General features: G+C 36.7%; 3 protein-coding genes across 3 annotated transcripts in view; 1 reads left to right on the forward strand and 2 right to left on the reverse strand.

Annotated features, from left to right (window-relative positions):
• Positions 1-14,168, reverse strand: part of LOC134674497 (alpha-tocopherol transfer protein-like) — a 29,513-nt gene extending 15,345 nt beyond the window's left edge. Inside the window, exons 1-2 of the mRNA XM_063532596.1 lie at positions 13,761-14,168; positions 8,815-8,939 (exon numbers count right to left, since the gene is read on the reverse strand). Coding sequence (XP_063388666.1) covers positions 8,815-8,939; positions 13,761-14,053 — 418 coding nt within the window. The 5' untranslated portion in view covers positions 14,054-14,168. The remainder of the gene's footprint in view (positions 1-8,814; positions 8,940-13,760) is intronic.
• LOC134674463 (uncharacterized) overlaps positions 1-14,365 on the forward strand; it is a 402,905-nt gene that overhangs the window by 250,906 nt on the left and 137,634 nt on the right. The window lies entirely within an intron of this gene.
• The window catches only part of LOC134674467 (protein I'm not dead yet), a 145,222-nt gene continuing 140,411 nt past the window's right edge, over positions 9,555-14,365 (reverse strand). The window contains exon 12 of the transcript XR_010099614.1: positions 9,555-9,592. The gene's annotated coding sequence lies outside the window, so the exon portion shown is untranslated. The remainder of the gene's footprint in view (positions 9,593-14,365) is intronic.

Below are 14,365 nucleotides of genomic sequence, written 5' to 3' on the forward strand. Positions count from 1 at the left end.
ATTGGGTCAGTGGCGGGGCGGAGGATGGATTTAGTGTAGTGACAGGAATTGTAATTTCCCAGACGGACTCGAGAAAATTCCTGATTACATATTTATTAAAGTAGATACACGAATTTAGTGTTAGTCATGATGTTGTTTTTCATTCATGCGTCGCGCTCTTAACAATGCGTTAAAACTAAAAATTGAAAAATAAAAACTTTTTACAAAAAAAAAGAAAACCGACTTCAAAAAGGATGAAATAAAATATTATCCATTTTAAGTCTATGCGTTACCAACTGATATGTTTGAAGTCGGTGCCAAGCCAAGTAGTAACAATACCCGTCAAATATAATCAGCCTTATGACTATAAATCCCATTAGAACTGTATTAATAACTATTATAAATGTGTAAGTAATTCTGTCTGCCTCTTTGTCACCTTTTCATGGCTATACAACTGAACCGCTTCAGGTGACATTTGGCAAGAAATTAAATTCCTTGAATTGTTTTATACTATGAAACGTAGTTCTCTGAATAAGGGACGGGAAATAACTTCAGTCCCAATCTCACGCTTGCGTACCGACTAACATGGTACGGACTGTGCTAAGGTTGGATCGTGTGTTCTGAGGTGTGTTCTTAGGTACATTCGACGTCAAAGATATGGTTACACTTTTTCACCTTACTCCTTTGTAATAAGACGAAAAGTGTAAACATATTTTTAACGTCAACTGTACCTACAGAAAGTACGTTAATTGTCGTCGTGTAAGGCAAACCAACGTACATCCTTATCGATTCGCACCAAAATCATGGTATGCTTCCAAAGTTGGCTTGGCACCGACTTCAAACATATCAGTTGGTAACGCATAGACTTAAAATGGATAATATTTTATTTCATCCTTTTTGAAGTCGGTTTTCTTTTTTTTTGTAAAAAGTTTTTATGTTATATAATTGTTACATAATAATATTTACTGTAATTTATTTTTCATAGGTACCTAAATGTTTTTTTTAATAAAAAGACATGTCAAGATTATTTACACTTTTTCTAATGCTAAAAAAACGAGTTACTTATACCTAGCGTGAAATCTCCTTTTTAAGCTACTAAAATGAAAAGAAATATTTTAAAAATCATTAAAAAATATACTAGAATTCGACATTTATAAAATATTCCTCATACGTGAACATTGTCATGCGACTCATGCGTCAGCGTCACATTGATGATGATATCGTATTTTAATTTTGATGAAACTAGTTTTTATACGCAATTTATGAATAAAATTTCTCATTAAACTTGAACTTTATCATAATCTCGGCAAAAGCCGGTTTTCCGTAACGTGTTTATTTAATATTCATCACGTTTGTGTGAAATTAATTTTGCAAAATTGGGGTAATTCGTCTAAAGGGCGTCGCGTCTTTGTCGATTTTTGATGTAGATAAGATAAGATAAGATAGTTCTTTATTGTACAACCGTGTTACAGAGGTATTATGCACTTAGTACATGTGAGTTTCAACGGTAACCCAACTCGGGTATACAATGGACACTTAAAACTAACTTAAAACTAGAAACCACATAACTACAGATTTTTAGATTTATTTTTATAGTAGATTTTTATCGACAATCGTTATCTGGGCATTTTCACTTAAAAGTGTACCATTTACATTTTTTTCGAAATTCCATCAACTTTTGGGTTATTTCTACTCAGAATCACGGGGAATATCGATTTAAAAAGAAAAAAAGGTGTCCAAAAAAATTTCAGTTTTGTAACGTATTTTCACAAACATTTTGTGTGGACCGTTACAAAACTGACACCCAGAATTTGTATGAAAAACTGGGCACACTTTTTTTCTTATTCTCATTCAATAGTACTCGTGATGAGTCTAAACAACCCAAAAGTTTATGGTTATTCGAAAAAAGTAAATGGTACTATTTTTCGTGAAAACCCCCATCTCTCTCTCTATTGCTCTCGCATATTCGAGCGACTCTGTCGCACTTGTACACTCATACGTAAGTATGACAGGGAGGCAACACGTCGAACGTGTTTCGCGGTAGGCCCTCTGATAACGATTTTACATGTTAGCGGTAGGCTGCATGCATCGCAAAGACATACGAAAAAGTCACGTGAGTATTTCCTGGCATTTTCTATCAATGATTGCCATCTTGGCTACCATGAGACTCAAAATTTCGAAGGAAGACTCTTACAGTGGTATCCAGACGGGCCAGATCAAATCGGTCAATTTGATCAGGAAAATAATTGGCGCCAATAACCGATTTTACATTTATTGATATTAGAGCCCTCTTGAAAAAACGCCCCAGAACGAAAATACTGGCGTCACAAATTGGTATTCTTGCGCCCGCACCTCATTTAATAATATCGGTAATATCGGTCATTATCGGCGGTTGAATTCGGCGAGCCAAATTGGTGTTTGCGTCCGCACGTCCTGATTCGATCGGGCAATTTAATCAGATTGGCGAAAAATTTCATATAGTTTGTTTTTTTAGCATTAGAAATAAGGTAAACAATCTTGATGTGTCTTATAATTGAAAAACACATTTTAAAAATAAGTTACGGCAAATATGTAATAATTCTGAATCTAATACGATCATTTATATTCTTTTACTTTCATAAGTAATAGTTTTTGATTTTTAAAAAGCGTTTTTTTTTTTTTAAATTATGAATGGGCTTACTCATGGCCACAGACTAGCCGAGGCGTAGACGTGGCCTACGATGGAGCGAGCTCGCCCAGAAGGTGCCTGTTCACTCTTGATTTCAATTGAAAGTATGTCAAGATCGCTTACCTTCTTGCAAGTTCTTTCTAATGCTAAACCGCTTTCAACTTTCATGCTACATTCCAAGTATAGGCAATTTGTGAATTACGATATTAGCAATGTTTCAATATTAGTAAACTATGTTTACCTTCATTGCGTATTTACTGCGGCCTACCGAGCCGCCGGCCTTGAGCAGACCTGCCGCATTCACTAGCATACACTATGTCTGGGGAATAGGGGTCAAATTTGCGTAGATATTATTGGTGCAGCGAAGGGCTTATGTCGCAATTGAGTCGACTGGTTCTTGGTTATTGAATGTTTGGGATTGTATTGGCTTTGGCGGTTGCTGGATGCGATTCGCATTCGCACGTCGCTCCGATGTTAGAGCGAGACTACGTTATGCGCTTATATAGCGACATCCCGCTCACAAGGATGTCATTTTCCAAAATGAACGTAAATCAGAAGCAGGCTATCATCATTCGCTTTCCCCAGCATGTCCCATTCACGTGGGGTCGACGCAGCATGTCTTTTTAAGGTTCCGTACCCAAAGGGTAAAACGGGACCCTATTACTAAGACTCTACTGTCCGTCCATCCGTCCGTCCGTCCGTCCGTCCGTCTGTCACCAGGCTGTATCTCACGAACCGTGATAGTAAGACAGTTGAAATTTTCACAGATGATGTATTTCTGTTGCCGCTATAACAACAAATACTAAAAACAGAATAAAATAAAGATTTAAGTGGGGCTCCCATACAACAAACGTGATTTTTGACCGAAGTTAAGCAACGTCGGGTGAGGTCAGTACTTGGATGGCTGACCGTTTTTTTTGCCTTTTTTGCATTATAGTACGGAACCCTTCGTGCGCGAGTCTGACTCGCACTTGCCCGGTTTTTTTTGTTCCATAGGTACCTCACACTCATAATCTTTATTGCATATCACATTGTATCTTAATCTTAACCTATTACATAGAGTTGTGTAGGTACAACATGACACCGTGTAGAGCACAGCAAACAATTTATTCAAGATACCTCTCAGTCGCCCGTCATTTCATCATTCACTTGCGTTCGTTTCAGATCATTTCTCACACAGTCCATCCAATTTTTCCTCGGTTTTCCACTCCTGTTACTTCCATCCACATTAATTTGTAATACCTTTCAAAAGCAGGCATCCAAAAGCTCATATATAATACAAGCATTTTACACGGAAAGGTCGGGACGCGGGACTTCAAAGAAAGGTATGTTGCGAATTTTAGGAATATTATTGTCAAAGGACGGCCGAATACTGGCGCAGCCTCTTTATGGGCATTTTCATTTAACTTGTAAGTGTATTTCAGTAACGTTACATTCCTGACAAAATGTATGGGATTTGACATTGACCGTCAGTTTTGTAACGATTGCTAACAGGCCGTTAAAGGTGTTCAATTTAGTGAAAATGCCCTTAAATACAGGTAAGTAACAAGGTTATAAAGCAGCCCATTTGTCAGTGTGACCTTCGACTAGATTTAGACACATTTATTTAATAATTATTACACAAAAGAAAAATTACCGTACACAAAAGGCGGACTTAACGCCAAACTTGACATCCCCTCGTTATGCTACACCTAGGGTTTGCACGACGGATCCGAAATGTATGGGAAGATCCGCGGATCCGGATCCAGATCCGGATAATTTCATACATATCGGATCCGGATTGCAAACCCTAGCTACACCTAAAAAGCGTTTAAGAGTTATAAAAACCTTTTTAGCAGATTTTATTACGGGGACGGTGTCGGTGAAAGGGTGGGGGATATCGACCACTCTACGTCTACCTAGCCTTTTCTAAGTCTTCATCATGGTACCTATATCGCATTTTGCAGTGCATTAGATTGAATAAGCGTTTAATTCAGTTAAGATTACTAAGGAACGACATTTTTGAAATTATGATTTTATGACTGACATGGTGGATCTCACTCCCGTTTAATATTGCTCATACCAATTAGTTTTTTGGAACTTATGCGAGGAACATCATGCAGTTTCTAGGTAAATATTACATCAGAATGAAATCTAGCTTTTCGCTGCACGTATATCTAGCAATAACCTGTTTGCCCTCCGATATTTTGTATGCATAATGTATTTTTAGCAATGGCAAAAGTCACTGATAAGTGTAAGTATGAAAACCAAGGGTCAGATAATCTATTACTAATAGCGACCCACCCGGCTTCACACGGGTTACACAACTTACACAAAACGTGAACAAAATATACACTTAAACCAAAGATACATTGATAGAGTAAGATGCGTAAAATCTAAGACAATCTCGTGCTTCAAATTTGACAGGTAAACGAGATGGCGCTGTACAGCTTCATACATTTTGCGGTAACTCTAATTGTCAAAAATTGACGTTTGACAAAACAGTGACCGCAAAACATATAGCGCGGTACAGCGCCATCTGTTTTGGATGTCAAACTAAGGGGCACGTTTTTTTCTTAGACTCTACCTCTCTATTAAATTCAATTCTCTTTGCTTAAACCTTCAAGAATCACTCTATTGATAGGTGAAAATCCGTTCAGTAGTTTTCGAGTTTTCGCGAACATATACATACACACAGACGTGGCGGGGGACTTTGTTTTATAAGGTGTAGTGATGTATGGTTAGGGTTAGGAATTTTCCTGACATGTCAGGAAATTTGGCCGTTTGTTAGGAATGCGGCCGAAATTCTAATGCGTCAGGAATTTTAGTGAACAGAACTTTTCGATACGTAGGTATAGGGCATGCTCCCGGGAATTCCCGGTTCTCATATTCCCGGAAATTCCCGGGAATTTTATAGTGTCAAAAGAACCGGTACTGAAGACCCGGTACCGGTACTTCCCGGTTCTCATCATATGAATATTTATTTCCATTTCAATAGTAGTAATGTTTTAGTACTTTAGCTCGGGACATTATATAACATTTAATAATGGTGCTATGAAACTGGGGACCCAAATAACCCGACAAACTAACCTAGTAAAGTAGGCTTTCGTGCAGGCAGGCCGTGCCGGCATACTGCTGAGTGCATCGACTACGCTACAGCCGTGTGGCTCGGCCCAGGCGGTGGCAAAGGGTGCCGGTTATTTTCGTAAAATAGGTTGGAACGCCAATAAGTGTTGGTTTATAATAATTATAATAAAATAAGCCATTTATCAATTCTTATGCAATTATTTGTATGAAAATAAGTAATTCATAAAGATTGTACGCCAACACAAACAATTTCTTAAAAGTAATCAAAAGGTGTCTTCGGAACCGGGAAGAACCGGGAATCCCGGTTCCGGCCATGCCCAGAACCGGGAAATGAAATTCTTGGTACCGGGACCGGTATTGCATGCCCTGCGTAGGTACCTATTCAAATTTACTTCAGTAGTTCAGAGCTGTCAAAATTTTGTTCTAACTGACAGGCCGATACCGTCCGGCGGACTGTTAATCAGTGGGCCCCTTTACACAATTCAAATGTAAACAATGTATAAAGTACTTCGTAGCATATCACGTTATTGTTACACACACAACAATGAAACGTTTCTCATTATAGAAAGCGTTACTAATGATTGACAACTATGATCGTTATAGTTAAGCGAGGCCCTGACTCTACGACTTCGTGAGAATATTGCATCACTCTGTATACAAGTTGCATTTGTTCTGTTTCCTTCAATCTGCAGACAGAGCAAAATCAACTCTATTCCCTGCAAAACAGGTTCAAATTTCACTGGCGAATTTCGGATTTTTTTTCTTGTATAACTGAATCTTAAATGACAATGAGTGAACCTTATTATCAAGGCATAAGGTCTAATTATGGTTAGTGAAGAGTCTTGCTGTAATTCTATCAATATTTGCACAGGTGAACGTTATATATGAGGTTGTGACCTTTTATTTAACATAGTATATGTTAACATAGTGTTTACATACTTTTATAAATATTTACACACTACAATACAAGATGCAATTGGCGTAAGGATTTTTCTCAGCAAAATTCACCGCTTCGGGGATGCTTTAAATTTGGAACACAAGCCCAATCGCACTTAACCAAAAATAATGACATTGACCACCTATTTTCGACAGAGGGTAACGCCTGTTAATGGCTACTCCGTTTGGTTATATCCTCTAAGCTGTAGGTCCTACAAAACTACACGGAGTTAGGTACGAAAAATATGGGATTTTTAATGAATCAGAATCAGAATCAGAAATTATTTATTTGCATTGATACAGTATGGGGATGTTACAATATGGTGTTACAGATCATGTACCTAGCTTGCATGCAAGCGTGCAAATTCATCATTATAATCATAAATTTAAATAAATATAAAATGTCAAATTGAAATAATTGAAAAAATAACAAAATATTAACACAATAGGCATGTCACAATACAATTAATAACTAAATATCACTAATTTGAATATTGTTGGTATTCGAGATATGACTTTACGCTGTAAAAACAACGTTCTGAGAGCCAGTTTGTCAAACTGCGTTTAAAATCTTTCCCTCTAGCAGCTTTAGTTCCTCCGGGAAATTATTATATATAACAATGCACATATTAAAAACATTTTTCTTGTATTGTGGTATTTTATGTTTTTTTTTGTGGTTGCTTTCTTTTATTGAGGTGTCCAATAAAGAGTATTTGTATTTTCGTTACTCAACAGAAAATTACATACATTTTTTCGGTATAAGTTGCGATTTCGTATAGTTAGTTTACTACATTATCTTAATGTAATGTAGGTAAGCTAGCTATAAATTGTCTGTTTATTACCTAACCTGGCTCTGCGTATGCTACATCTTTGAACCTTGTACACAATGTACATACACAATAAACATAAGTAAATTATAATTGAATATATCAATGTTGGATTACACGTACAAGCTAGGAAAACCGGTACTATGTTTATGTATTACTTATGTACCTATGTACTTCTATACTTTGTATGCAGTGACATGTAATAATACTTAACGATAAATAATTATAGTATTCTTCTTTTAAAAAAATGGATTCCATGAATTTATGACGATTTCGTTAATGTCAAAAGGAGAGATGCCACGAATATTCGGCAACTATTCGGTATTCGGCCTACTTGCCGAATATTCCAAATATCTGTTGCACCTATTACCTAATAATAAAAATAACCAAAACCTAGGTACATATATTTAATATTTAAAATGTATTCTTAGAAAGTTGTTAAATACGAAGACCTTTTTTTGAGGATTTGATTACGAAATATTTAATTTTTCATGGGTCTGATTTTATTAACTCTTACTATATTCATTAATTTTGTTCAACAAAAAATATATCTTAGCAAACGTTGTGCTTTCCTGGTGAACAGTTTTTATAATAATTTTGTGACTGAAAATGTTCGCATGTCAAGCGCCGAATATTCTGCGTTTCTGCCAAGAGAGGGGCCGAATATTCAGTATTCGGCCAAAACCACTATTCGGGGCATCTCTATTCAACAGTGCGCTGCTAGAGCATGACGTTGTTCGGTAAGTAATTGCTTTTAGTAAAATGGTAGCTGGACTCTACAAGCAGCCATGATGGATTTCCGCGTGCGTTGACTAAAAAATGAGGTAAACTGCTCTAATTCCAGCCACCCCCCTATTACCAGCCACCTGCATTAATCGTTGAATAACTTTTAATACATCCCAAACCACACGGATTATTAGACACGAAAATAAACCTTTTTAGGGTTCCGTAGCCAAATGGCAAAAATCGGGACCCTTATGGATTCGTCATGTCTGTCCGTATGTCACAGCCACTTTTTTCCGAAACTATAAGAACTATACTGTTGAAACTTGGTAAGTAGATGTATTCTGTGAACCGCATTAAGATATTCACACAAAAATAGAAAAAAGAAATTTTAGGGTTCCCCATACACAGAAATGAAACTCAAAAAATTTTTTTTCAACAAACCCATACGTGTGGGGTATCTATGGATAGGTCTTCAAAAATGATATTGAGGTTTCTAATATCATTTTCTTCTAAACTGAATAGTTTGCGCGAGCTTTGTCCCATGAGCCGTGGCAAAATGCCGGGATAACGCGAGGAAGAAGACGTTACTAACATATCAGAAGGTTAACTTACCAACGGTCATGAAGAGGAGTTTACAGCCAGGTTCCAGGTGGTACTTTGAGGGTTCAGTGTAGTGCAGGCGGTGGTAGATCACGTCGTAGCCGTCCACAGACTTTTCGGGGAAAAACGAGAACTCTCTGCAGAGAAAAAAATGGTTTTGTCAGAAATTTCATTTCCGATACAGGTTTTTTTAACGCTGACTGTACTTTCCTTTCAACAGGCATAGAGAAATATAGTAAGAATAGAGTGTTCTCTCCATACATCAGTTTTGGTACCAAAAAGACTATTATTTTCGCAGTCGACCTCTAGCATCGAGTAGAGGAATTATCAGACTGCTATGTATGGAGTGGCACTCCATGTATGTTTTTCTCTATGCAACACTTGCAACAGGCAACTAATACTTGTAGAGACAATTCTAACAAACATAAAACACAACTAATTGTATTTAGTACAGTAAGTAAGTAGTAGAAACTGTATTTCAAACATCATATTCTGGCCGAGGTTCGGATTCATCCAAAGCTAAAGCAAAAAACGGAACCTTTAACGGATCAACACTAAATGTATTTCCAACAAAATTAAAAAATTATAAAAACAGCCGTTTCAAAATCTACTTTTTTCATCCAAGATTTTGTTAAGTACAATCGCCATCAGATAGTATTATATAATATACATATATCGGAGCTGCCGAGGTTTTAAATATGAACACACACTTTAACGGTTTGACAATAGAGGCGTGTTCAGATAATTATGAGCACCTTGGCCGCTCCGATATATCTGATGGCGACTGTACCTAGATTGTAGACAGATATCAATACAATGAAATTATTATAGGACGAGAAGAAGTTCCGATTTGCGAGACCTAGAATAGCAGTCGCCTTGATATCGGCAGGATGGTTGCATGTCAAGCCACACTTTAATCAGATAAGATAAGGAACAATAACAAACAAATATACAACTATTATTACAGTCAGATCAAACACAATGAAAGATTTTTTTTATATTGAATGAAAAATGGAAAAATTCACCACTTCGGCCAAGATACAAAGCACACCTCCATAGGCGTGTGAATAAAAAGGAAAGAATGGAAGATTCGCACGCTTCTGGTACCTACAGCCTGGCAAAAAAGAGTAGAAATTAAAAAGTGGCAAGACTATAGTGTCGTCCCTTTCAAATCAATATATATAAGAGAACGGGATGACACTACAGTGTTGCCACTTTTTAATTTCTACTCTTTTTCGTACCTTTTTGTGGCAAAATTAATCTTTACGAACTAATATACAAAATGTTGTTTATGAGAGTGTAACTTCGATTGTACGGGAGCGGCTTTTTGCGGCGGGTTCGTGTGATATCAATGGCAATAGCGACCTTATCTATAGTCTGTTTCTTTACGTATTCAAATAAAAGTAAACAAACAATTTGATAATTTTCGGGTAGTTATAACATTTATTGGTTAACCAACCAAATACAAAACCGCCTGGATCAGTAACCGAATAACCTGATTTTAACCAACAAGATTTGATTGTGTAATGTTTCAACTGGCTTAAGAAGCCCTTTGAGGGTAGATTTTGTTTACTTTTATATAAATACCTACCTAAAGACAGAGTATAACTGCCACTACCAGCCCATGGTATAATAATATACTCCGCCTGGTACTCTCTTCCCGTCTTTTCTAGGTCACCTGACTGACACAAGCCTACGTCATCATGCGACATCGCTATATGATAATATGCGATAGCGCTATATGTATATAGCGGCCATGTTATTGTGACATAGGCTTGTGTGACTCCGGGAAGAGAAGACCATGTTTTATTAGACTATGTACCAGCCTAAAGACGACCAGGGTTTCCTCCCCATCTTGCTATCTTAAAGTAATTAAATATTTAGGTAAGTATACCAAATTATTACCTATGTATGTATAATTATGTTAAATACTTTGTGAAATAGTTAGGTTAGCTATATTACTGTTCGATTGGCTAATTTCCTACCCAACCATACTGCTTTTGTATAACTTTAGAGTCACTTTTTAGGGTTCTGTACTAAGTACTACAAAGGGTAAAAACAGGACCCTATTACTAAGACTCCGTTGCCCGTCTGTCTGTCCCCAGGCTGTATCTCAGGGATCGTGGTAGCTAGGCAGTTGAAATTTTTACAGATAATGTATTTTTGTTGCCACTGTTCCAACAAATACTAAAAACAGAATATAATAAATATTTAAGTGGGGTTCCCATACAATAATCGTGTTTTTTTTGCCATTCTTTGCGTAAATGACGGAACCCATCGTGCGCGAATCCTACTAACACTAGGCTGGTTTTTTTTTTAATAAAAGCGCGGTTGGAGAAATTGTGGCAATCTAACTATCATTTTAGCAAGTACTTAGGTACCTACCTAGAGTTTTATGACAGGGATAAACTGAACCCACATACCTATTTTAGGTTTAGGTGTATTGATACTAGAGATGCACCGGATATCCGGTTACTATCCGGTATCCGGCCTATCCGGCCATTATATTACTATCCGGCCGGATACCGGATAGTGACCTACTATCCGGCCGGATACCGGATAGTAAAATTGCTTGATATCGGAGTCAACAAATTGGATTTAAGAAACAGACACGGTCATAATCGTACTTGTTTATTTTTTTAAACAATTTAATCATTCCACTGACTTGCACGCGCACTCATTTCGAACCTAGAAATGAGTCCGCGCGAACGTTTACTAGGAAACAGGTCAAACCTGCAGAATGCGCACCTGAAAAACCGAAATGTAGGTATAGTTCCGCCGGCCGAATATCCGGCGGCCGGATACCGGATATTCGGCCAGTGTCCAGGCCGGATATCCGGTATCCGGTATCCGGCCAATCAACTATCCGTTGCATCTCTAATTGATACGCACCACACAGGCTGTTTGCATCAGTACCTACATCAGCAAGGTTTATAAAAAAAACTCAACTGCATTTAAAAATAAACATAGCGAATGTTAAGGTAAATGTACGCTTCACCGAATGCTTAAGCCCTAAACTTACGTTTAATTTTTTTATTAGTTCTGATATTTTCTTACGAATATGTTCAATACTAAAATAGAAACATAGATAAATTTGTCCTCATTTAAACATACCTATAAATTACTGAAATGATTGGACGTGTATTAAAAACATTTTTAAAGTCATTTCTTCCAATTTACTTGTTTGTACCGTTTACCGAACTAAGAAACGTGATTTGCACATTATACCGAATAGGGAGCCCGCATTACCGAACTAGGAAATAATTGTATGAAAATATGGTGTTGAGTGGTGCTCAAACTTCAGTAGTTCACTATTAAATCCCTACTATGCTTCGTTTTTTAGCATTATAAAGATGGTAAGCGATCTTGACGTGTCTTTTTTATTGAAAAATACTTTTGAAAAATAAGTCAGTAAGTAAGGTACGCAACAATTATAAAACATGTACGCATGTGTTTAAAAAAATTTGGCTGTTTCATAAATTTTGGGTCGTCCATTTTCTATGGAAGGGTAAAATTTTTTTCACGATTTTGGAGTTGGTCCCGTAGTAAAAGTTGCTCAGTATAATCCCAAAACCTCCCTGGGAATGGAAATGTAGTTAATTTTTAGCCACCCTGTATGGGAACCCCGGAATTTCATAACAAAAGATAAAAGTTTAAAAAATCACAATCGCCCACGACGAGAGGAATCTAAAAAAAATTTTTGGACATCTAGGTTCGGACCACCCTGTATAAAATATTATTGCTTCATTATTTTTATTATCCTATTCAGTTTTTTTGTCCACATTCCAAGACTATTATCAGGCGTCCAATAAGTAGGTATGTCTAAAGTTTGAAAAGCGCTGGCATTGAAATAATGGTCACAAAAAATAATATTATATTCTCATGAACGTCGAATAGAAACATGGCCAACGCAAACATGAGTTCGGTAGCAGAGACCATGGGTACCATTTACCGAACGGCCGTTCGGTGAACGAAACATGGAAAATATGTGGAACCTATTTCGCGAACGGATTTTGAAAATAGTATTTAAATCGTAATCAATGTGGTATAACTACAAATCTATCATTAAATTTAATACTTGAATCCATTACAAAACCGTACATGTGTAAAGTTCTTGCTAATACTGACGTAAAATATCTAAAATTATTGTTTGATAATAGTCTTGCCAAAAACCTTATTTTGATGCCAAAAAGTCGTAAAACATGAACATTTCAAACGCAGTTTTATAATAATATATATAGGTTATTGTTGTTCGGCAATTGCTCATAAAATTACAAATACATTAAGTTATTTGTGAAATTAGGTAGTTAATCTAAATAGTTCGTAATCAACCATTAAAAAAATAATTTCATAAACATACGCTTTCCCTGATTCCGGACGCTGTTCGATAATACCTTCCAATCAAATTGTCGGTGTACTCATCACCAAACTCACATTAAGCTTAATTTCTGATAATATGACTGCACTAAATTAATTAAATTGACTAAAATACACAAACTAATTAAGTAGTCACACTGAAAAACCATACTTTGAAACACAGAAATAAATTTAAAAGGTTTTATGACCTTAAGAAATATACGCAACTTCTTACCGATTTCTTTAAGGTTGCCCATGCAAAGTGGCAATCGGCAGCATCGATCCGTTTCGATCAGTTGCCACGTCCCAACTGCGGGACAAATTGGCCGACTCTGAGGCATAGTGGAAGAGATAGGTATTTAACTCGTGGAAAAAAAATACGCAAGTAAATATCAGCTGTAAATAATCGACTTACAGCCTAAAATAGAAGAAATTCGGTAATACGGACGGATATTGAGCGTTCGGTGGAGCGTACTTTTACCTTACTGGGTGTAATAACAATACAGTGTCAAAATTTTTCTAACGGCTATTTTCAGAGACAGTGCTTTCTGTTTTACAAGCGTGATATTTCAAGGCAGATGAATTATTTATTAGGTACTTACAGGGCTTCAGTTGAAGGCTTGAGCTCGTCCGAAAAAACTACACGGTTATCAAACATATCCGGAGAATTTTTCTTGTGCGCGTAATATTTCTCTATACATATTTTAGCCTTGTCCAAATTACCGTAGCAAGCGTGGTAAAACAACAGTAACTGCTCATCCGTAAGATCTTTCGGTACACATTTATTTATATCCAAAGAAAACGTCCATTCGCGCAAATGATCGATATCTGCCTGGGAAAATTTGTCCATCAATGCCGTTGCCGCCTCGTAGTCAAACTCCATTTTGAGCGACATATTTTATGAATCAACACTGCACCGTTCGTAAATAATTACGATCGAATTATCAAACACAGAACAAACACCCAACCACCAAAACTGTAATTTGACAACTGATTACTGATTGCGAATATTTCAAGGTTGCGCTGTCCGACTGACGTACGGCACATTGCCAGTTGAATAAATTTTCTACTATTTCTACTACGCTTGGTAGTAACACGTAGTAATTTGAAGCCACCTCGATTTATTGTGGGAAATAAAATATTGTTAACTCTATAAAAATGGATTTGGATACTTCGTAAGAAATATATTATTAAAAAATATTTATTT

This window comes from Cydia fagiglandana, chromosome 20, assembly GCF_963556715.1.
Source record: "Cydia fagiglandana chromosome 20, ilCydFagi1.1, whole genome shotgun sequence".
NCBI classification, from domain to species: domain Eukaryota; kingdom Metazoa; phylum Arthropoda; class Insecta; order Lepidoptera; family Tortricidae; genus Cydia; species Cydia fagiglandana.